The 25,546-nt window shown below is 42.0% G+C and overlaps 1 protein-coding gene and 1 long non-coding RNA gene across 2 annotated transcripts in view; both read left to right on the top strand.

The window, feature by feature from the left end:
- LOC117197588 (uncharacterized) overlaps positions 1-25,546 on the top strand; it is a 183,055-nt gene that overhangs the window by 119,509 nt on the left and 38,000 nt on the right. Inside the window, exons 3-4 of the mRNA XM_049701383.1 lie at positions 13,157-13,268; positions 18,995-19,178. Coding sequence (XP_049557340.1) covers positions 13,157-13,268; positions 18,995-19,178 — 296 coding nt within the window. The remainder of the gene's footprint in view (positions 1-13,156; positions 13,269-18,994; positions 19,179-25,546) is intronic.
- LOC125961890 (uncharacterized) lies at positions 912-13,115 on the top strand. The gene is made up of 3 exons (XR_007472989.1): positions 912-1,429; positions 8,726-8,896; positions 10,520-13,115. It is a non-coding gene; the product is annotated as an uncharacterized LOC125961890 (long non-coding RNA).

Here is a 25,546-nt window from a genome sequence, read left to right as displayed (position 1 = left end):
TCAAATAATGAAAGGAAGATATAATGTAGAATGGAACTGGGAAAATGTCTGGTTTAAATTCTGGAAAGTACCAACTATACAATTCTGGATAAGTTGCTTAATCTTGCTTAGTCTAATTTAATGCCCATCTCACAGGCTGTTATGATGATTAATTTAATATCTTTGTATAACATACAGTGTTATGTAACTTCTTCTTGTTCTTCTTGAGTAAATTCATATCTTTAAGCAACTCACTTTAAAAAATAGTTACTTGCTTAAATTACTCTTACCTTCTATCATCAGCTGAATTGTGTCCTGCTCAAGTTAATATGTGGAAGTCTTAACCCCCAATACCTCGTAATATGACTGTATTTGGAGATAAGACTCTTAAATAGGTAACTGAGGTCAAATGAGGTCAAATGGGTGGGCTCTAATCCAATATGACTGGTGTTCTTATAAAAAGAAAATATTAGGACACAGACATGCACAGAGAGAACAAAGTAATTATTAGTAACCACGATCATGTCGTGAATGCATGGAATACGTCACCATTTGCCAACCACCGTGTCAAGTCAGCAGAAACTACAGAAATTAAGAGCTCACCGCAGAAATTCACACACCCTTGCACCAGGTAAGGGATCACAGGCAGACGTTCACTCAGCCTCTCATGTGTCCCTCACGGAGAGCACGCTCTCTCCTGGGCAGGGCGAGCACAGACACTTATTGGGAGTTTTACTACTTTTAAAATGCGTTGATACAACCATGTCTCACTGGATGAGTCAGCAAACGCTTTTTGTAAATCCCAAATTCTCCACACCTCCTATCTTTCGCGCTGCCCTAATCTCAAAGCTCCCGCCCCTGCTCCTCAGGCAGCGTCCCCATGTGAGGCGGGGCTGCGTGCGGACGCACGGCGAGCGCACAGTCGTCCTCGAGCCCCGCCCCCATGGAGCCGCCGCCGGTTTGAACAGCAGCCCCGCGCGCAGAGAGCTATGAGGGAGGCGCCAAGGGCCGGCGATTCGCCGCGGGAGGCGGCGCGGGAGCGCGGCATGGAGGGGCTGGCCTAGATGGGGCTCGTGGCCCTACGTTGTCTGGCTGCGACGCGGGTCCTGCGCACGCTGCGGGCCCGCAGCCGCCGGGAGTGAGCGCCCGAGGGGCCGGGAGGCGAGCAGGGGACCCCAGGCGGGTGTGGGCATCGTGTCCACAGCCAGCGTCCCCGAAGCTGCGCTCGGGCCGTGATCACTCGGTGAAGCCGCGTTGCGACACAGCAGCCGACTTCTTCCCGCGCTGTGAGGACCTGTGCGCGCTGCAGGACTCAGTGCCTCTGCCTGCGGGAGGGCCTGCTGGGCTTATCGCCGACCGCTTCCGCGGGCTGGACTGGGTGCCGCCCCTGAGCACCCTCTGCCCCTGATCTGTATCCAGAGCTTCTTCCAGCCACAGCTGGGCGAGACAGGTTTGTAGTTCCTGCATCCGGGGGCTGTCGTGTGGGCGCTGCGAAGCGGGGTTTTAGATGGTGCAAGGTGGAGGCTGGGCACTAGAACCGGCGCCCAGTGCCCGGGTGTGCGTGCACTAGACGGGGCGTGCGGCCTAGGACTCCTGCCAGCTCGGTGACCCCGGCCGAGTGCCTTAAGGCTTCTAGGTCTCAGTGTACTCATCTGTAGCATGGGCTTAACAGGACCCACTCTCCGTGGCGGTTACAAGGACTCACTCTGTTAATGCTTGTAGACTCTGCAATGTAGAACACTTAGCACAGTTTGGAGCATCGTTAATGGTTGCACAGATGTTACCTGGTGTGTTGAATGACTTTGCCTGGTACAGACCAAAGCGATTAGGAAATGGATATATCCCAGCTTCATTTCCTTTCCACTAAAACAGGTCTCAGGATAAAAAAATCTTTTTTTTTTTTTTATAAATTAGGTTTATTTATTTATTTAGCTGCGTTGGGTCTTCGTTTCTGTGCGAGGGCTTTCTCTGGTTGCAGAGAGCAGGGGCCACTCTTCATCGCGGTGCGTGGGACTCTCACTGTCGCGGCCTCTCCTGTTGTGGAGCACAGGCTCCAGACGCGCAGTCTCAGTAGTTGTGGCTCACGGGCCTAGTTGCTCCTCGGCATGTGGGATCTTCCCAGAGCAGGGCTCGAACCCGTGTCCCCTGCATTGTCAGGCAGATTATCAACCACTGCACCACCAGGGAGGCCCCCAAAAATCTTTTTTTCAATAGTCATATCATATAGTGGAAAGAGCACTGGTGTGAAGGCAGCTTAGGGTTTGAATTCCAGGGCTTATGCTCTCTGTGGCCTGGGCAGGTTACTTTTGAACTGCAATCCCCACACTTGTAAAATGACATTAAAAACCACTCTTTCTGAGGGTTCTTACAATTAATTAAGCACCTTATGTGTGTAAAGTATCCTGGCACTTGAATGAGTTGTCAGAACCAAGGGCTGCTGGAGACGATGCTTCTGCCCTAGGTAATCTCCCCTTCTACTGGGCAGCAGGTAAACACAAGCACAGTAGTCAGTTCTCTGGAAGAAGTGAGTTCTGGTGCTGCAGAGCACAGAATCTCTTTGTTTTTTAATTTAATTTTTATTTTATATTGGAGTATAGTTGATTTACAATATTGTGTTTGTTTTAGGTGTACAGCAAAGTTATTCAGTTATACATATATCCATTCATTTTCAGATTCTTTTCCCGTGCAGGTTATTATAGGATATGGAGTAGAGTTCCCTGTGCTATGCAGTAGGTCCTTGTTGATTACCTATTTTATATATAGCCGTGTGTATATGTTAATCCCAAACTCCTAATTAATCCCTCCCCGCCACCTTTCCCCTTTGCAGAGCACAGAATCTTAAAAGGGAAAGTTCAGGGTAGGCTCCTTGGAGGAGGTGCCATCCTTTCTAAGGATATGTAGAACCTCCTGGGGTGGCAGGAGGGAGCAGTGTGTCAAAGGTTGAGAAATATAAGAAAATATGGCAAAACTAATGTACAGGACTGGAACTCAGGGTTTGGGAAAGAAATGAGAGTTGATACTGGAAACCTAGTGGGGACAAACATAAAGGGGCCTTGTTTGTCCTGTCAGAAGTTTGGATGTTTATCCTGAAGGCTGTGGGAAACCCTAATAAACAATAAGATGGACTTCTGGTTTAGAGGCTCACTGGGACCTCCATGTGGAAGGCAGTTGATTGGGTGCAGGGTGAATTGTAGTCTAAAGGTCCCACTTAAGTTATAAAAGGTTGGACTGCATTTTGGAGATCCGAGAGAGAATGGGTGGGGCCTGGTGACCAGCTAGAAAAGGAAGGGCAGCAAGCTTGGGTGACAGTTTACAGCTGCATCTTTTTGTGAGATACAGAGCACAGTAGGAAGGGATTGGGGGTGGGGAGAGGATCTTACTTGATCTTCAGTGCTGTAGAGGGGCCTGGTAGACGGGTCTGGGCCCAAGGTTCAGATCTGGGCTTTTTGGGAGGACAGGTGTTTGAAGGCATGGGAGATAGTTAGGTTACCCACAAGACGATACAAAGAATCATGGGTCTGAGAGTTTTTTAAGTGAGTGTATGTATATATATTATTTTTAAATTTTTATTTATTTATTTATGGCTGTGTTGGGTGTTCGTTTCTGTGCGTGGGCTTTCTCTAGTTGCGGCAAGTGGGGGCCACTCTTCATCGCAGTGCGTGGGCCTCTCTTAAGTGAGTATATTTGAGGATGTTTATAAGCTGAGAGAAAGTAGCCAGCAGAGGAAGGGTGTGAAGATTTAGGATAGGAAATGATTGTTCATTTGTTTTTGAAAAGCTGAATACTTATCGTGTGCCTGGCCCTTTTCTAGGATCTGGGGTTCACACCATCTGTTATCTCTTCTGCAAGGACAGTTCAACTCATCCCCTTGGTGAAGAGAAGTCACATTATTCTTTGCCTCCCATTCAGGTGTAGGAACTGTTCTGTACCTCTGAAGGGATTTTACTTAAGCAGAGTAATAAGTTAGAAATCAAAAGAAATTAGAGCTGGAAGGGACCTTAAAGGCCACGGTACTTAATTTTGCCACATATTTTACATTGAATGTAACAAAAATTTATTGTTGAGCCCATTCTCTTCAGAGTTCCTTCACTGAACTTCCTTTATGTTTTTTATCCAGTGGGTCTAACTTGTAGATTTTGGCCTCCTCCTAAATTTGCTTCTTCATCCGTATTACATTTTGCCCGGACTATGGCAGAAGCTCCTGGGTGGTTTCACGGCCCCTGGGCTCCGTTCCCCTGTTTATCTGCCTACTCAGTTTATGTGATCTTCTAATGTAAAAACATACGCTTAAAATAATGCTGCTAATGGCTTGGCCACACCGAGTTAGTGCATACTAGCTGTCAGCGTGTGCTCTGCACAGAGGCGTGTAGTCTGAACTGTGCTCGGCCAAGCCTCATGGGGCTCTTTGGCCCTGAGGAAGGGGAGCTTTTTGTGATCACTCCCTTTATCTAATCGGTCCTTCAGCAGCGGGGTGCCTTTTTCTAATCAGCGGAGGCACCCTTACTCAGCCAGTGGTAGCCCCAGGCCTCATCACCTGTGGGATACAAGCCATGCTCTCTGCCAGGCTTGCTTCGGCCAGCATCTCTACTTTCTTTTCTGTCTCTTCTCACACTTGGACCCCTGGCCTTTAGTCATCCCCACCTGCAGTATTTAATGTGCCCAGCAGGTGTCAGGCTTGAGTGTCTTTGCACAGATATTCCCTGTGCAGTTAATGCACATTGTACTCCAAGTCTGCATACTCTCATCTTTCTAGATTGTACTTCAGGGTTATCATGAAGCCGTCACTTAGATATAAGTTTTTGCCTCCATAGGAACCTCTGTGCATAAAAGTTACGTTTATTTATCTCATGTGATTGAAATTTTGATTTTATACATCTTCCTCCTTAACGAAGGCTTTAAGGGCAGGAGTCGTTTCTAATCCTTAGCACAGAATAGATGCTTTGTTTTTTATTTAGATGCTTTTTTTTTTTTTGCGGTATGCGGGCCTTTCACTGCTGTGGTCTCTCCCGCCGCGGAGCACAGGCTCCGGACGCACAGGCTCAGCGGCCATGGCTCACGGGCCCAGCCGCTCTGCGGCATGTGGGATCCTCCCGAACCGGGGCACGATTCCGTGTTCCCTGCGTCGGCAGGCGGACTCTCAACCACTGCGCCACCAGGGAAGCCCTTTATATGCTTTTTAATGATGATAAAATATATGGTTTAAATCACTCATTTTACAATAATTTTGGTTTAGGTTGTGACAGAAATAAAGTTTACAGAAGTCGTGTTCCTGCGATTAGAAATAAAGATGTGACCTTCTAGTTGTGTAAAGCTCTTAAATGCTGTGTAAGTGCGTCGTGTGTGCTAAGGAACCTGGAGCTAAGTGGCGTAGTTGTGAGAGAGAAAGACTTAACTATGTTAACAAAGGTAAGCCTTCATTGTGTCCTGCCAACATTTGATAGCTGCTTTTGGGGCAAACTAAACCAATAAAATTTTAAACTTGTTCTCCCCATTAAATGGATTGAATAAATCGGCCACTTTGGTGCACCTGTGTCTTGCGAGTTGTCCACTTGGAGATGGAGGTTTAGAAAGTGAGTTTCAGTCTTGTTTAAGTCTCTTCCCATCAGACTGGTCTCGTGATTTCCTACACACCATGCTACTTCCTGTCTATCTTTTCTTGGTGGTGTTCATGCCTGGATTGTCTCCTGTGCCTGCTCAAACCTTGGACCATTCTCATATGTACCATGGAAGTTTGTCATGCTGGATACTGTCAGAACTAATTTTACTTAAGTTTGTGTTAAGCCACAAACCACACATTTTGTATATTTTCTGTTTTTTGTGTTTGTCTGTATTTTAATGTTTCTCTTCAAGAAATATTATGGGAAGGGAAATAGCAAGATGTAAAGAACAAAAAAGTCATGATCATCTTTAAATTGTTAGAACATGTATCTGCAGTCATAATTATAATAAACTGTGGTATGTGTTAAAATAGGAAATATATGTCATGTCCCGTAAGAGCAGCAAACTCATTGGTGTTAGTGGGGGGGTGTCATGGAAGTAATCACAAAGCAGGTGACTGTAAGTTGGGGTCCTGAAATATTACTGTGTGTTCCCTGTGTCCAGTAGTGGTCTGGAGGGGTCAGGAAGCCTGCCTTCAATTTGAGGAAACAGAGGGTTTGAGGTTCTCTCTCTTCTATTGCTCTAGTATACTGCATAGCAGCTAATAAAATACTGGGTTTATAGTTGACATTTAATTCGATGATTGATCATCAAGATTGGCATGTATCATTGGAAATGAAAATAGGAAGAGTCTTAAGATTTTTAGGTTTTTCTTTTTTTTCCTATGTCTCAAAAGGTATGTAGTGTTTTACTGAGTGGTTGGGAATAAAGTTTGCAGTATTCAGTGTATTCAGTTTTAGTAACTAAATAGAATTAAACTGCTGCTGTTAACTGGAATAACACTTTGTTACTGACAAGTTTTAGAATGCATCTGTTTGTCAATTACCTGTTTGGGAAGATTGTAGTTAATGATTTTAAGAATGTGGCTATAAACCTCCAATTGACTCAAGAAAAGCAAATAAGTCAAGATTGACAAATGTATAGGCTCTTCATCTTATTGTGTGTGTGTGTGTGTGTGTGTGTGTGTGTGTGTGTGTGTTTCTGTTATTTGTCAAGGTGTAAAGAACTCTATCACTCTTAAGACAGTAAACTTCACGGGGTGTAATCTGACATGGCAGGGAGCAGATCACATGGCCAAGATCTTAAAGGTGATTTTTTTATGTTTGAACTTTCATGAAAACATATGTGATTGAAGCACATTAATATATTGGTACAAATGGCAGTTAATTTTTGTCTTTTGATACCTGTGAATGCAGATTTTGTTTTGTTGAAAGAATATGACCAGTTTTCAGTTTGGGATTCTACCATTTAGTAAAGATAGTCCACTTAATTTTAGAAATAAGAGATTTAATATATAATACATAATAATATTTTTATGTAGTTTTAGTTACTGAAAACATTGATTGTGATACTGTCAAAAAACTATGCCATTATAGTCTTCAAGACTTAAATGAATCAAGTGTTTATTAGCTGCTGTAGTTTATAAACTTATAAAATCACTACATCAGCAATTTGTAAATACAGTTTTTAAAATAATGCCTTACCAACTTTACAGTGTTTATAATGACTGTATTTAGGCCTAAAGTTATTTAATAATTTGACATGAAGCCTTTTTAATAGTTTGATGGTGCAGATCAGGGATAGGTAAACTACGGCTGGTGGGCCAGATCTAGCCTGTCGCCCGGTAAAGAAAGTTTTTTTGGAACATAGTTGCACCCATTGTTTACATGGTAGCTATGGCTACTTTCACCCTACGCCAGTGGGGTTGAGTAGTTGCAACAGAAATTGTGTAGCCCGCAAAGCTGGAAATGTTTAAATTTAGATTTTAAAAATTGAAAAATTCTTTGAGCCTATATACAGGGCAAGTGCATTGACCCCTGTGGTTGAAAACAGTCAAGAACTTGGGTGCCGAAGCCAAATGGCCTAGGTTCAAATTCCCTTTCTCCCATTTCATAGCTAGTGACCATGGACAAATCACTTAACCTCTGTGCCTCATTATGAGGTTTAAATGTACTAATTTGTATAAATAGTGCCTGGCACATAATAAGCACTGTGTAAGTGATTGCTGTTATTTCTGCTTGCAGCTTTTATAAGTTATTGTTAATAGAAAAATGACACTAATGATTTTCGTTTTAGAGTGTCAAAGGCACTTTGAGTCTTTTATTTTTTCAAGAATGTAATAAGACTTTTTTCATTTAAAGTCAGTGTTCCCTATTACCATAATTTATTTTATGAATATAAAGAATTGAATGTCTTTAAGACAGTACTTGTGGTTAAATGTCAAACCATTATTTTCCCAAGGCACATCAAACTGGCTCTGCATAGTCCAGGCCTCTAAAGTTTGTGTGCATACCTTAGGTAACATGTGAGATCTATTTTGTAATACAGTTTTTAAAATAATGCCTTGGACTTCCCTGGCGGTCCAACAGTTAAGACTCTGCGCTCCCAATGTAGGGGGCCCGGGTTCGATCCTTGCTCAAGGAACTAGATCCCACATGCATGCCGTAACTAAGAGCCCGCATGCCACAACTAAAAGATCCGGCATGCCGCAAGTAAAGATCCGGCACAGCCAAATAAATATTTAAAAATAATAATAATAATAATAAAATAATGCCTTAGATTTAGGAAAAGAAAATATTAGAACCTATTTGCCTTTGTATCATTTTTAAAATATCTGTGTGGTTTATAATGTACATACATTATATGTATAGAACTTCGTGTATATAATTTGTTAATAAACAAGATGCATATTAAAAAGTTTTCTTATGGGTTGCCCAGTCAGGTGTTTGGAGACCAGTGGAGGACAGAATGATGACATTTAGAGCCTCAGCAATGATAGAATTTAGAACCAATTCCCTGACTTAGAAGATCAGGAAAATAATTCATAGACTGTAATTGAGTTGTCCAACTTTACATAACTGTTCAGAAACAGGTCATCCAGTGACTGGAATCTAATCACTGACCGACTAGAATGTGGGTCACTGGACTCATAAAGCAGAACTGACTGTTTAATTTCTCAGCTTGATTCTCCTGGCACATATGCTTGATACGTGTGTGTGTAAATCTCTGACATAATAAGCCATACTCAGTAGGCACACCCTGTTTCCTTATTGAAGCATCTTAATTTTGTCCCATTAAATCTTTGAAGTATCAGACTACCAGAAGGCACGAAGAAACCTGGGCTGAGAGTCTTCATTCCAGGAGACCTGATCTTGACTGTATGGCTGGTTTGAGACGCATCACTCTGAACTGCGACATGCTCATTGGTGACCTGGGTACAAGTGCTTTTGCAGAATCTCTTAGTGAGGATTTGTGGCTTGTAAGTAAATTCTAAAATTGAAAATAATTGAATTTTTAATATGATACATGCTTAGCTTTTGGCATGATACTGTCGTGATAGGAATTTTTTTTAAAGCATCATTTTTCTGATAGGTTTTATTTTGCTTGTCAGCTTTCTCTATGAGTTGCATATATTCATTGTAGAAAATGCAGAGTTACAAGAGAACAATTACCTATAATCTTAATACCCAGACATAATCACTATTCATTTTGGTGTATATACTTTCAGTCTTTTTTTTCTATGAATGTATTTTGTACACTTAGGGATAACAAAATAAAATTCTAGTATACTTGCTATTTCATATTCCTGCTTTTTTCATTTAATGATGTATCATGTAGTATAGCATCATATTGATGTCCCATAGTTTAATCAATTCTTTGCCATTAGATTTAGACAGTTTGTTTTTCCCTGTCAGAAACATTGTGAATACGTTGTATATACATCTTTGTGTCCATTGGGATTACTTCTGTAGAATAAGGAACTAGAAGTGGAATGACCTGAGTGTGACATATTTTTAAGACTTTTGATACACATTGCCAAATCACCATCCAGAAATGCTATGCCAATCTGTAGTACACCCCAACAGTGGATGTGAAGCCTGCCTCTCACAAACACTGGTTTGTAGCACTTGTAAAAAAATGTAAAACTACAAAAATGAGTACCTCTCCATTTTCTATGCAAGTAGGATTACTCCAAATTTTATAACATTTTTCAGTTAATTTAGTATGAGCATTTTAGCAAGTCAGTAAATTTGCATCTCCTGCATCATTTTTTGTGATTGTTCAGTATTCCATTATATGAATATGCCACAGTGCACATAGCTTATCCTTTCTTGTATATAAGCTTTGTCCAGTTTTTCAGTTACAAATTGTACTCTGATATATATCCCTACCTATATCTCTGACTATTTCTTTTGGTTAAATTCTTAAAAAGAGAGTTGTTGCATCAAAAGGGTATAGACATTTTGAAGACTTTTCTTACAGAATCTTGGCTTAATCTGATAGGAGAATAACCACATTTTGTTTTATTTTGTATTCATTTGATTTCCTGGTGAGGTTTACTGGCTGTTTGTTTTCATTTGGCTAGTTGGTTAATTACACCATGTGTCCATTCTTCTGTAGTGAGAGTTTGTAGGGGTTGTATCATATCCTGTCAGATCCATATGTCTGACTTGCTATTTCTGTATGTCATGGGGTGTTGAAAGACTCCAGTTATTTTAATGTGATGGTCCACTCAACACTTAAATAAATGACTCATGATAGTTTCCTTTCATGTAATAGTTTTTAATACCTGTGCTTTTGTGATGATCCCTTTTGTTTAAATGGGTAGGTTGTTCAGCCCCAGAACTACTAGAAGTCATGTTCATTTGCTCTGGTTTTTGTCTGACGTTTTACCGCGAGAGTTCTTGACCATCATACTTTCATGATAGGTTTTTAGTATGTATTCTCTATTCACACATTGCTTGAATTTGTTATTAGTATGTATTCTCTATTCACACATTGTTTAAATTTGTTATTATTTGTATCCTCTTAGACTTGTCTTTTTTGCTCTAAAACTAACAGTTATTACATTTCTTCTATTTTATTTTCCCCTTTTAACTAGTTTCAAGTGTGATTTGGAGCTGAAGATCATGATCAAAAGAATGCATTGCATTTCTGAGCTCCACCAGGTTTTGCTTGTGAGGTTTACGTGCCACTGCCGCCTTTACTAATTATGAACTGAGATTCATTTTGTGATGCTTTTTGCTCACAGGTTATATATACAATTATTCTTCAGTTCTGTAATTGTAAAATATGTTGGATGATTTATTGGTACTAAAGCAAGGGTTATCATTGCACATCCAAGAAGAGGTTTTTAAATTGGATTATGCATTATGTGTGTGCGTATACCTTTCTTTTGTTTTTCCATACCCAAAATTACAAACCTGCCGTGACTTGTCTTGGGTAGGACTCTTCGACACGTGAGAAAATGAGAGTTGTCTATATGTTAAATCTGTAGAGTTACTAAGTGACGTTTTGTCTTTCATCAAAAACCCTTGACCTGCAGCAGTGTGGCCTCACCAGTGAAGGAGCAAAGGCTTTACTAAAGGCCCTTGAAACCAACAGAACTCTGCTCTTTCTGGATGTAAGAAAATATCCACTTGTTGGTATGTGGTCACTTTTTTAAAATTGATTAACACATAACAAAACAAAAAGAATTTGTTCATGTATTGACAGTTTTTAAAACTTAATGTGTTTAACTTTCCTCATCGTATACAGTTGACCCTTGAACAATGTGGGGTTAGCGGTGCCGACCTCTATGCAGTAGAAAATCTGGGTATAAGTTTATAGTCAGTGGTTCCGCATCTGTGGATTCAACCAACCTTGGATCGTGTAGGACGATAGTACATATTTATTGAAAAATACCCGTGTGTCAGTGGACCTGCGAGGTTTAAACCCATGTTGTTCAAGAGTCAACTGTACTTTTCTAGTGTTGCACTTATGTTTTTAGCAGGTAATTTACTAATTAAAGTGAATTATACTTGTAAGTTGTTCTTATCCCTACTCTGAATAGAGGTGGACCTAGATACTAAACCTGCTTCCACCAAGAGCATTATTTCTTGTGCAACCTCTGAATTCTTGCAAGGAGTACTTTATTCATTTGTCAGATTCACAGGTAATTTTTTAAATATCTTCTGTTTGCCAGATACGGGTTTAGGCACAAGGGATAAAGCAGTGAACCAGACACACAAAAGTCTTGCCCTCATGGAGCTTCCATTCTAGTGAAGGAGTTCAGTTAGAAATGAGTAAACAGATAAGTCATATAATTTTAGATAGTAGGAAGTGCAAAAATATCGTAATGTAAGGAGAGTGAGCGGGGGCAGGTAGGACTCCATTGGACAGGTTTGTTAGGGGACAGCTTCACTGGAGAAGTGGCATTTGAACGGAGACCTGAATGAAGAGAGGAGCAAGCCATGGAAGAACTGGAATAAGCACATTCCAGGACAAGGAGGCAATGCGTATGCAGGCATGTAGGTGGGTGGAGTATTTAAGGAAAAGCAAGGAGGCCAACATGGCCAGAGTACTGAGTGAAGAAGATGTGGTATGACATGAGGTCAAGGAGCTAGCCAGGGGTCTGCTCTTGTAAAGTCTTGAAGGCCAGAGTAAAGATGTGGATTATTCTATATGAGTAGAAGGTTTTGAAGTGGAAAAAGGCATGATCCAAATAGTATCTGAATAAGATGACCTGGTATAGAGAATAGACTTGGGAGAATAAAGAAGACAAACAGGGAGACCAGTTAGGAGACTATCACAGGGGTCCAAATAAGAGATGTTTATGGCCTAGGTTAGGTTGGAACTTTGCAGCAAGTGAAAAGTGGTTGAATTCAGGTTGTGTTTTGAGGGTGTAGCTGACAAGGCTTGCCGATAGATTAGATGTGGGGTATGAAGGGAATAGTAACAAGGAGACAAGTCGTTGATGATTATGTGTGCAACTGGGTGGTATCACTTAGAAGGAGGGGGCTGATGGGAGGAGCAGCTTTTGAGGGAATATCAGGACTTTGGTTTGTTATCTTAGATGCCCTTTAGGTATCTAAGTGTCTGGACAGTGCTCAGACTGTACTTTCTATCCAAAGGTATCTAAAGCCACTTTAGATGCAAAATGTTTAAAGTTGACCTTTGCTGCTGCCAAAATAGTAGCCACTGGAGGCAGTCTGCAAGATGGCATCTTAGGTTTCTGAGGAAGAAATTAGAATACACAAAGGGGGAGATAAGTGTATAATTACATAATGTAGATTTCATATTTAAATTTATGGGAAAAGCAATAATTAGTTGGCTTTTGGTTTTAAATGGCAGTAGCCACTCATTGGGAAATAATTACTCTAATTTCAATTTATTTTACTTTAAATCATTCTGTGATGAAAACAGTTATCAAAAAAGGTCTCCAGAATGGAAGGAGTGCCAAGTCAGAGGTATATAATATGTTTTAATTCTCTTGGAAGAATTTCTCTTTAATGGCTTGTTTTTCTTTCCTTCTTAAAAGAAAATTATCAAGGTACTTTCTGCCATCTTAAAACTAAGTTTTTAGTCAAATGAAATGGCTTTTCTGGTTTTGAAAATGTTGTGTGATGCTTTAATTTAGCTTCCCAGAAATGCAGATTGAAGACCTTTTATTAACTTAAAATATCTTAATTTCCAATGAAGATCAAACCCTCCTAAATTACCTGAAACTTAAATGGCATATTTATCATTTCTTTCTCAGTACCAGTGGATAACTTCTCCATCGGTGAAGGAACCATGCAAAGCTGCTAGACAGAAAAAGAGAACTATAATTTTGGGAAGTGGTCGAAAAGGAAAAGCTACTATTAGAATTGGTAACTCTTTCTTTTTTTTAATGCTACTAGAACTTATACCCCTTATATATCCGGTGTGCTAAAATTAAAACAGCCTTAATGGTTATTCCTTAACGGTTAATTATTTCCTTAACGGTTAGCTGTTAATATTATTTGTGGTTCTTATGGAACGCACCTAGGATGTTCCTGACACATAGTGTTTAATATGTATTAGATATTAATTTTAATATGATAAAGCTCGTGAAGTGACAAAATCCATATCCAGATATGAGGTCACCTTTTCTCCCTTTCTTGTGGGGTCCAGGCCTTAGGAAAGAGAGGGAAGCATGTGATGTGTCTAGTGACAACCCCAAAATCAAGTAGGCAGAGCCCTTGGCGCTTTACAGATATGAATACACTTTTTTGTCATCACAACCCTGTGGACAAACAGTGTTTTACAGCAGCGCAGACAGGTTAGGGTCAGGTGCAGTGGGGAAGTGGGATCCGGCAGGGAAAGAACATCAGGAGAGTCGGGGGGAGGGCCGGTTCCAGGGCCTTTAGTAAGGAAACAACAAAAATCACAGATGATAATGACTGTTTTTTCCCAAATGCAGGAATCAGTGGAAAAACTAGAAAGGATCATGTTCAGAATTGTGATCAGTTGTGTCTAAATATGTAAAAGTCAGTTACTTTCCCATTCTCCAGAAATAACACTAAAAGCAAGGAAAGATCCCATTTGCAATAGTCACAAAAATTAGTAAATATCTAGAAGTCAGTTCAGTGTTCACCTGAAAAAGTTAGTGCAAAAGGATAGATGAAATATTTTAAACATATATGTTAACATTAATAAGATATAATGTTAACATATGATCTATTAACATATAAAGCCACTGGCAGAGGGAAAGACAGATCGGTCGAAAAGTCCAGAAACTGGTCCCTGTTTACTTGAGAATTGTATTTTAACTTAGACAGTTTTACAGTCTAACTTGACGTTTTGTCTAATTGACTGATTGAAGCATTGATAATTCATTTAAACAGAAATTAGATATTTGCATCACAGCATACACAAATTCTAGTCAGTCGAAAAGGTGCAGATGCAACTAAATGCAAGAAGCAAATATAAAATACAGGAGAGAATTTCTGTGTAAGTGTAGGGAGTACAGAAGCCTTCCTAAGTAAGCCATAAAACTCAGAAGACATAAAGTAAAAGATATTTAATTACATGAAAATTTAAAACTTTTCTACAGTTCAAGACGTAAACAAAACAAAATGACAGACACAAAAATTTGGTAGTATATTAACATAGAAAGGTTACTGTTGATATAGAGAAGAACCCACAAATAAATGAAAAAGGATAACCAAATTTTAAAAAGGCAGGGGCTGGTTTCTACCTGTATGAGCAAACAACTCAGAAGAAGCACAGCTGGCTACTAGACAAATGAAGAGGGGCCGACTTCTTTAGGAAATGCAGATTAAAATCATGGGATTTTCTTCCCCTCCGATGGGCAGAAATTCTAAAGACTGATAACATCTGGTGTAGACGAGGGAACAAGCACACTTTGCCTATGTTAAGTGTAATAAATGTGTTCAATTTTGGAGCGAGGTTTGCAGCGTCCATCAAAGTTCAAAACTCTCTTGCTCTTTGTCCAAAGACTTTTACTTCTAGGCACCTGCCCTCTGCCAGTACTCTGCCTTGCACAGAAGTGTGCATAAAATCAGGCACCCGCAAGTCCAATGAGGGATACTTATGTAATGGGGAAAATCTAGAGACAACCCGGATGTCTTTCAGGAGGGGTCTGATGAAGGAAATTAGGATCCATCCATGGTATGGAGTAACGTGTGTGTGGAGAAAGGGGAAGGTCTGTGAGCAAACTGGGAATATGACCTGATATATTATCAGGTTAAAAGGAAAAAGAGCAGGTGTAGAAAAGAACATGTCTATTATTCCAGTTAGAAACCCACAGTGTTTGTATTTGTAAATACTATATATGTATATATGTACATATGGAAAGACGCATATATACACGTATACACATTTGTGTATCTGATCCTGAAAATGCACAAAAGGCTGTTAATGGCAACCACCTCTATGGAAGGGAATAGATCTTTATATTTTTACTCTAGTTTTCCTAATCGTGTGCAAATTTAGAGTTAATTTTTTATTTAAAAGTTAGGCAGTCAGGAGAGGCCTAGTGACTCTTTTGTGGGCTTCTCTCACCACAGGATGCACTCTTCGCGCCCTTCCTGTTTCTGGTTTGTCTTTTGGAGCAGACACCACTGAAACGAGCGTCTTGTCATCGCTTGCCAACTGCCTGCGGTTTTCTGCGCCCTCCTAACCCTCACCACCTTTGTGAGATCCTGTTTCGTGCTGAGGTGGTGCCTTTCCCCTCACACACACCCCTCTGGTACCTTGGGGAGTCCCGGGGTTTCTCACTGGGCATTCTAGAATACTCATCCCAGAGATGCAGTGGGATTTTCAGCCACAAGCATTTGGGAAAACTCTGTTCCTGTATGAATTATCGTCTTGGGAGTTCACGATTCACCGGAGCTCTTGAGACGCTGTAGGAAGTTGAGTCAAGAAACCCGTGTAGCCCTGTTCAGGATTTCCTAAATTTCTAGGACTGACTGTGGCACTGCCTTTCCAGTCACAACCATCCTTATCAGCTTCCCTGATAGACTCCCTGGGGAGCGCTGCTCAGACTCTGTCCTGGAAGCTTTGCAGTCCCAGGATTACCCGCTGCTTCCACACCCTCCCAGCCCCCTGCCAGCGCTCTGTCAGCCTGGCACCTTCTCCCTGCCCCCCAACTCATTCAGGCCACAGGCGCTGCCCTTGCTCTGGGATTTAGTGATAACGCCTGGGAGCAGTGGCCCAGCACAGCCCACGGCAGTGCTCGGTGTGGCTCACAGGGTTTAAAACACACAATTTGAGCCCTTACTGGAACATGGGAAGATGTTTTAAATCCAGATGTCTTATTTCATAATCCCCGTGTCTCTGAAAGTGGGAGAAACAGACTGGGAGGGCCGTGTGTTTCAAGCAAAAGGGAGACTGTTTCTCTGTGGAAGTAAAGAACGGGCCCTCACAGTTAACAGGTAACGTAGGGAGTTTGTGCTGAGTCTGTCATGTTGGGCCTGTTATACTCATTTATATGACCGTTGGGTCCCTATTGGCATTTGCATTTAGTGCCCAAGCTTGAAACTCCCCAGTGTCCCTGTCTTGGTCACGAGCCCTAATTCTGTTGACCTAGAAAGTTCTTTGTGGGAGCTTTCTAGCAGGCCTCTCCCCCAGTGTCCCCACCCTCCAGCCCCTGTGTCCTAGTGCTTTTTCTAAAACGCACAACTCCTTGTTGTGCAGACCTGATTGCTCCTTGTTGCTCCAGGATCCGATCGATCCAGTTTCCAGGAGAGCGTGTCCGCAGGGCCCTCTGCGGTCTGCAGTCCTGTCCCCAGCCAGGCACCCAGCACCCCAGGTGCTGCAGAGAACTTGCTGGTGTCCCCCGTGCCTTGGCAGAGACAGCTCTCTGCCAGATGCCATTCCTTTGTCTCCCCCTGTCCTGACCCCTCCCACCTCCCTTCCTCTGAAACCATCAATCTTCCCTCAGGCAGAGGTACTTGCTCAGCTCTGTGCTTCCACAGCGCTTGTCCTGTGGAATTTGAATTCCCTCCACAGCCGTCTTGCTAGGTTGGGAGCAGCCGATTCCCCTTCATCTTTTTCTTCCTTCCCTCAGCCCCACAGCAGGGACACTCTCGGGCACCGTGCAAATTTAATCTTCAATTTCTAGTTGTTATGACACTGTTGCTGTGATGATACGATCTACGTTCACAGTAGGATGGGTAAATGTGCGGGGGATGACTGTAAATACAGATTCTTTGTAAATCCAGGTTCCTAATTCTTCCCCCTTTTAATATTTTTTCCCCTTAAATCATGTGTCGTTTTTGCTGCTCCAGCTCTATGATTGGACTGTCACCTGGGGAGCCTGAGGCAGCACAGTATCAAAGAGAGTAGACACTAAATTTTTATTTATTTATTTTTATTTTATTTATTTATTTATTTATTTATTTTGTGTTACATGGGTCTCTCACTGATGTGGCCTCTCCCGTTGCGGAGCACAGGCTCCGTACATGCAGGCTCAGCAGCCATGGCCCACGGGCCCAGCCGCTTCGTGGCATGTGGGATCTTCCCGGACCGGGGCACGAACCCGTGTCCCCTGCATTGGCAGGCAGACTCTCAACCACTGCGCCACTAGGGAAGCCCTGTGCTGTTAAGTTTTAATGAATCCCACCCTTTAGAAGTGGAAGAATAGGACAGGATGTGTTTGAGAAAATGGAGAGAGTTATTACATATTTTCCTTGTTATCCAGAATAGCATGTCAGCTCTTCTTCTGTTTGTCTCCTTTGGTTGTCAGTGGAAGATAATTTTGGCTTGCTCACTTTCCAAATCCGAAACTGAAGTCAAATACTAATGTATCCTAGATGAAACTTGACTCATTCATTTTTTTTTTTTTTTTTGTGGTACGCGGGCCCCTCAGTGCTGCGGCCTCTCCCGTTGCGGAGCACAGGCTCCGGACGCGCAGGCCCAACGGCCACGGCCCACAGGCCCAGCCGCTCCACGGCATGTGGGATCCTCCCGGACCGGGGCACGAACCCGCGCCCCCTGTATCAGCCGGCGGACCCCCAACCACTGCGCCACCAGGGAAGCCCAACTCATTCATTTTTGAGAGTCTGTATGAGCCCTGTGCAAGGTGCGGAGAATAAAAAGACAAATTTATTGACTTCAGTAGATATTTACATAGCATTGAATGTGTTCCAGACACTGTTCTGAATTCTATCAGTTATCTACTTTTGCATCATAGAACACTTCATGACAGTGACTTAAAACCACAGCCATTTCCTTGGCTCAGGATTCTTTTCAGTCAGCAGGTGGGGCTGGGCTCAGTGGGGTGGTTTCTTCTGCTGGTCTCATCTGAGATCACTTATTCAATCAAAGTCATCTGGTGATCCACCTAGAGTCTAAATGACCCCCTTCATCTGTCTGGCAGCTGGTGCTGGCTGGTTGTTGGCTGGGCCTTTTATTTCCAGCAGGCTATCTCGGGCTTGCTTACACGGCAGTGATGTTTTAAGAGGGCAGGTATAGAAGCCACATGCCCCTTGAGGACTCAGCTTGGAAGTTGCACAGCGTCACTCCTGTTGCAGTCTCTTGGTCAAAGCAAGGCCACAAGGCCAGCCCAGATTCAAAAGGCAGGGAGCACAAGACCCCACCTCTTGCTGGGAGGGCTGCAGAGAATTTGTGGCCATTTAGTCCTCACATCAGAGAGGCACAACAGAGAGATTTAGTAACTTGTTCAAGGTCACACAGCTTGGGACAATACAGTGTTTTAAGTGCTTTGAAAGCTGCTGCTCATTATTTTTAAATCTTACCACCACTATTCGGACCAACTTATTTTTTTTCTCTGCACCCTTGTAGAGAAAGAGTCATTCACATTGCTGTGTGGCTGCCATGGGTTGGAAGCTTCATATATGTTGTACCACTGAACTGTCATAACTAGTATGAAATGGAGATATTATTATTATTCCTAATATTCAGATGAGGAAACTGAGGCTCTTGGAAATTAAGTCTGAGTCGTATAAGAGAATGTTAAGTCACTGTTCCATATGCAAGAGTGGTGTCCCTAAGTAAATTATAAATGTTCTGTCACAGATCTTTTTTTTAATCTCTTGTTTGCATCTGGAAAATGGTTTTTAAAACTTTTCTGTTGCTGTGTTAATGGCAGTTGCACATTGCAGAAAAATAGCTGGAAGAAGAAACATGTTTTTCAGATGTCCATTGGAGCCCCAGAATAGAAGCAAGATGAATATTCCATTCCACACTGGCAACACCAAAGGAGATGATGCTTTAGAAAAAAGATTTCTCGACAAAGCTCTTGAACTCAATATGATCTCCCTGAAAGGGCATAGGTGAGTACACGTCCCATCCAGAAGCTTGTCAGAGAATTGGTTTAGTTTTCAGATGCTGAAGGAGACACTTTTAGGAGCCTGCCCATCCTGGAGTAGCAGTTATTGTAACTAGTTGGGAAAGACCGTTTGTTACAGGGGTGCTCCTGCTGCTGCTTACAGGCCCCTTAGCGCGATTCCATGGCCGGGAGCATGGGGGGGCCACACCTTCTAGAGCTTTGGTCAAAATTTCCTTTGAAAATCTCTGCTCTGACAGCACAAAGGGTGCCATTGCATCTCTGGTGCAGCTGGCACAGCCTGTTCAGTGTAAGAACAGACACTGCTGCTCCCCCGAACGTCAGAGACAGTAGTTAAATCTGTCAGCTCCATGAAAAATGTATGTTCTCACGCATGAGAATAGCTGCCCGCTCCCTGCTCCCCGCATGGCAGGCTCATCGAAGAGTTGAGCTAACCTAGGTTACCTGTGAGCGTGACGGTCCTTCACTGTGTTGGAAAGGAATTTTCTAATGACTGAGATGTGTGACACTCCTGGCCACCTGCGGGGGCTTTCAGGTGGGAGGTTGGACACGATGGCCTCAGGTGCCGTGACTCTTGCAGGAGCTGGTGACGGGAAGGAGGGTCGTCCTGATGATCAGCCAGATGTTCCTGTTCTTAACGGCTGCATCGGTGGTTCTTCTGGGTCCGTGGGAGGGATTCGGGCCTCTCTGCATAAGGCTGTCACCATCGAAGATGTCACAAGCTGGCAGCCTTCATGAAGCATTTTTTGGAGATGCACCAGCTATGAGCACATCCCAACCAATATACACTCTGCCCTTGAAGGTGTACAAAATTGAAAGTCACTTGGGCATGTCTAAAAAAAACTAAACAAACACAGTATTTTTCTCGAATGAACATACTTATGATAGATTTTCTTCTTTTTCCAGAGAACAGAAAAACATCCACAGCTATCCCAAGCTGTTGAAACTTAACCTTAATTCTGACTTGAACTGGAAGCTTTTAAAAAGTCTTCTCTTGCTTTCTACCAAATTCTAGCTACTGTTCTCTTTGCTACTACTTTTTCTGCCTAGATCTCATATTCAAAGCTGCCTATGGGTTTAAGTATATGCCAATTGCAAGTTGTTGTTTTTAGAGACAGACACACACACAGCACGGAGGGTGGGTGGGGCCCTATCGGTGCTGAATTTTGATCCTTTGCAAGATGACAGCAGTGGGGTCTTCTGGACTTTCTTTATACGGTTATTCTCATAAAGCAATAAAAGTGACTTACTATATGTTTATATAGCAAGGTCTGTTTTTAATACCAAATAGTTTATATCTCTATGCATTTATATCTCTGTGCCTTTATATTTCTAATAATACGGTTCTTGTTGGTATATGTTGAGACTTTGAGAATTTGTTAGGATCCCTGACCTTGTGCATTAGAGTGTTACGTTCTCAACAGTTGTGTGCCTCCCATTCCCCCTCCCCTCTCCCTTTTTAAGCTGCTTCACAAGATTTAGAAGCTCCCTGATTCACTTTTACTTTCCTTTCAGTGGGTAGAAGAACGGTTGGTTGGTTGGTTGGTTGGTTGGTTGGTTGGTTGGTTTTGTTTTTCAGTTATGCTGTTAAACTAAACATCTGTGTTAAATTCCCTTACTGTTTCTTCACGTGACTGTTCTCTTTCTGGTGTTTGACCAGTGATGCCGTGAGCTTGGGAAGATCTTTGCTGAAGAGTCTTTTCCCCTACTGTTCATCCATTGTCAGTGTTTTATGTTGACCATGTAAAGGACATTAAAGTCCTAAAACATCTAAACCTTTGTCAATGAATTTCTTTACATGCTTTTTAGACAGATTGTTCTTTTAAAATCTTTATGCTGGGAAAACTTGAGTCTAAAACTAGCATCCGTGAAGGGTATTTTGTTCAGAAAGGTGTAAGACTTGAGTTCTGCACATCCATGTTTTTAATGATTCAGCATACTGGTACCTTTCCGTTGGCTTTTGGAATGGACATTATCAACAAACCACCTTACAACCCAGCTCACGGTATAAAGTTGTATGAACTTTGTCCCACTTAGGCTGGAAACATGTCACTAGGACAGTTTTGAGCTATCTTCGTGTTTCGTTGGATTGTGTAATGAGGACTATACTGATCTTTCGTCCCAGCTCTGCACCAATTAGTTGGGTTAGTTGGGTTTCCTGCTTAGGGCTAAACCTTGCCAGTCTTGGTTCTCTCATCTGTAAAAAGGAGGATTGAAATAACTCCCCCACTTACCTCAGGGATGTTTGAAGAGCTTAAAACAAGGGCTCAGTGCAGGATGTGACTGTTTAAACACAGGAAATGTTTCAATTGGCAAAAGCCGGCCAGTCCATGGACGCCATCCGAGTGTTCACATATAATAGTGCTCAGAGTCTATTTTGCCTCCTTCCTCATCCATTCATATGATGGTTACAAGTCCCTGTGGTTTGTACCGGCCCCAGATCTCTTGAATCTCCACTTATTTCCATTCCCATTGCCACAGCCAGCTCTGTCATCCCTCAGCGGATCATTTCAGCAGCCTCATCTGCCCCCACCTGCCCCTACCAGCACAGCCAGTTAGACCATCACTTCCCCTTCATGCTCCTCCTTGGTTCATAAAAATCCCAGACTTCTAAGCCCAACGGTCACAGCTTTGTGGTGTCTGGTCTGGCTTCATCTTTCTTGTGCTTCTGATTCTTGGAATGTGGCAAGCATATATGCCCATGCTACGTTGGGTAAGCCTGGGGTTTCTGCCCCCACTCAGCAAGACTGACGTTCCTTCAAGACACCTGCCAACCTCCTGACCTTGTTTGTGTCTCCTGCATTGGAAGGATGCACTTTTCCTTTGTTCTTATAAGCGTGACCCTTTTATCCCATCACAGCACCTCCATTCTGTGTTTTCCTGTGCCGAGGGTGTCTGCTTACGTGCCTTCCCCATCAGAGCAAGGAACAAGCCCTGTTTCTCCACCTCTATCACCTGGCATCCTGCCTTGCCCTTAGGAGGTGCTCAACGACTATCTGTTTCATGAATGGAAAGGCAGAGCTTCCTGAATTTCGCAAACAGCCTACAGTAAAGGCAGAGGTACAATCTCACATACGTGGATGTTTTAATTTTTCAAAAGCTTACTATATAATTTCACTTTTAACTAAAATTTAAAATCTTGGAGGGCTCCCAAACTCTTCTTTAAATATGTGTGAAAGTGTTTGGAAAACGGTGAGCAACTGCATTCATACCAGGACAAAGGGTAGTCACTGTTGTCTGGAGCACAGATCATTGGAAGATACTCACTGAGCGCAAACCTTGACCTTTGAATGTCTGAAGTGAGTGAACAGACGTCAGTCTGCTGACCACGTGGAGAGAGGGGAAGGGGAGGTAAGGATGCAGGCCTCGGGTCTACAGGCTGCGGGAGCCACAACTGGCCAGTCTTTAAGGTTAAAAGCAAAGTGGACAGACAGGTGTCTTTCAGGCCTTGGGAAATCTGTGTAAACCGTGGTGGCCTCATGTTCCTTCAGATCCTCCGGAGTGTCCTTCTTCTTCTCCCAAACTGTTTTTGTTTATTTTTCTCTTTCAAAATTTGACAACACATAATCATGTTAATAGCACCTAAGTGAGAAAAAACAGATTTGTTCCCACGTTGCTTATGTTTACCTGCACACACTGCTTCATCCCCATCACTGTGGCTCTGTTCTTTGCCTGCACAAGAAACAAAATTGTTCTGTTCTGCGCTAGTCTATGTTTATCTCAACATCTTATGCTGTCTCGTCACAACTTAGCAGATGCTGGAAGGTTTGGCAAGCCCTTAGGTGAAGTATGTTATGTAACAAATAATTAGTCCCTTTTTTCCCCTTTAGAGTTTAAGGAGCCACTAAGACCCTGTAAAATGGACAAGACCCATTGATAGTTGTCCAGCTCTGCCTAAGGCCCTTGCAGGTCTGGCCTTGTATCACTCTGGGATTAATGTTTCTTGTATCGTGTTCTTTGGAAGGAAAGTAAGATGAGGAAGAATTTTCTCACATTTGATCCGAATGAACATAATTAAAAAGTGAAATGCTACTGCATCTGCAAAGAAATAATCACTTTACTTGCAAAGAAGATTCCCTGCCTCTGTTAGTAATTGGGCTCTTGGTAATTTAGAATCAGAATCCATGACAGCTTGTGATGAATTGGCTCCTTTTGGGCTAAAGAAGGTAAGAAGTTCTAATTACCCCTGGAGTATTCCAGAGTGGCTGGAAAAGCTTGATCAAAGAGATATTGGGAGAGATATAGAAAAGCTAGCAGTGAGCAAAGATTCATTGAATTTCTTTTTAAGAATCTAAAGAATAAAATATTTCATTTGTTGTGACAAAAACAAGAGCCGGTGATATTTGAAATCCCAGAGCAAATTGGATTTTCTAAGAAAATAGGGAACTGGGCCTATGAGAAAAGGTTTACATACCCAGAAGTCCTATAGTTAGGTTATAGAAATTGGCCTTGCTTACTTGTTAGCACACGAGAATACTGACAGCCTTGCGCCTCACTTGGGGAAAAGTATGGAATTCATACTTTGACCGTTTAAATGTATAAGTAATTGGCACTAAGTTTAAGGCAGTCCAAAATGTTTTATTCAAATGAAAGCATAATTTAAGTTAGTAGAAATGTACTCAGGGTCCTAATGAATGAATCTACTGACCCAATCCCTTTTGGTATGCTAGCCTTTGTTTCTCTTCAGATTGCCAACAATTCCTGAAGAATAGGCTGGATTTTAGGTTGATGCATTTTATTTTGAATGGTGTGTGTTGATTTTATATATCTATATAGATGTAAATATATAGTTATAGATATAACTTCAAACTGAAAGAAAAGTTGCAAGATTAGTACAAAGAACTCTTGTATGTGCTTTACCTCGATTCACCAATTATTAATGTTTAGCTTTATTTGCTTTGGCATTCACTGTCTCTCCATATATACATGTTTTTTTCTCCTGAACCCCTTAAGGGTAAAGAGACATGTGCCCTTTTCCCTGGAAATAGTGATTACTTCCTAAGTGAAACAACATTTTCTTACCAAACCACAGCACAGTGGTCTAAGTCAGAAATTTAACATTGATATTGTTGACTGATCTACCATCTATATTCAAATTTTGCCACTTATTCCAGTAACATCCTTAATGGCTAATTTTTTCAGGCCAGGAACCAGTGTACAATCATGCATTGCGCTTAGTTCTCATGTCACTTTGGTCTAAGTATGAAATAATTCTTCAGCCTCTTTGTTCTTCATATTATTGAGAGTTTGTGACGAGTATAGGCTGTTGTTGTGTAGAAGGATCCTCATTCTGGGTTTGTCCTCTGTTTTCTCATGGTTGTTTCATGTTACGTGCTTTGGATGGGGTTCCACAGAGGTGACGGTGAGTCTCTCTGTGCATCCTTACCAGAGCCCCCTGATGGTCATCTGTCTCATTAGCATCTTGGTTAAGGTGGTGCCCACGAACTTTCTCCACTGTCAAGTTATCATTTGTCTCTTTTAGCTAATAAGTAATTTATGGGGAGATATTTTGAGACTCAAAGTATTCTGTTCTTCATCAAACTTTTGAATTACATACTGGTTCATAGAACCAGCAATTCAGGTGGTTTTATTTGATGAAGAAGGTGAAGTGATTCTTAATGCTTACTTTCCACTAGTAGTTTTACAAGCCACCCTTGTCTCTCCCAAAGGAAAAAAAATTCCTAAAATATAAGCAGCGGAGGTGTGCAGAACAGTTCACTGACAAAAGGCAACCGTTGGAGGATATATATTCCAGGAGCTCTGAGAGTAACAAACATATTTTGCGAATGTGAACAGTATGGGCAAGTGTGCTTTTTGGTGAATCAGGGAAGGAGGAAAAGAATCCCCTGATCAGGATATAGGGACCAACTTGCACACTTTTCCTTCCCTGTCTAGTCAAGGTTGTTTATTTCTCAATAGTTGTAGAAGTACAGCCCTTTGGCCACACAGACCTTTACTCTAATAACCAGATCATGAAGCACATAGCCTGATTATGCTTTAAAAGATGTGATATATATAACAACCTGAAGTTAAAGTTGCTTCTAGTGACTCTAGCCCAGCAGAATAGCCCTGAAGAGAAAAGTAAAATCTTGGCTTCCATCTAGCCAGGTGAAAAGCTGTAGGCATCCCGAGAAATGAAACTTGAAGTTGAAACGTAAGAAATGTAGGAAGTTACAGGTCATTCTGGGGGAAAAAAATAATGATTTTATCCAGCAGAGTAAAAAGCGGCAAGAGGCTGAATCATTCTTTCTTGTTCCCTTTCCCCAGTTTAAAACCATAGGTTCTTTAGGTTGAAAGTCCAGGGGTTGAAGCAGAAATCTTTAGGAGTTCTTAGGAAATGACAGGTGAGCAGGT

The sequence above is a fragment of the Orcinus orca genome, chromosome 18, assembly GCF_937001465.1.
Source record: "Orcinus orca chromosome 18, mOrcOrc1.1, whole genome shotgun sequence".
NCBI lineage: Eukaryota > Metazoa > Chordata > Mammalia > Artiodactyla > Delphinidae > Orcinus > Orcinus orca.
This window is presented reverse-complemented; position numbering and strand designations above follow the sequence as displayed.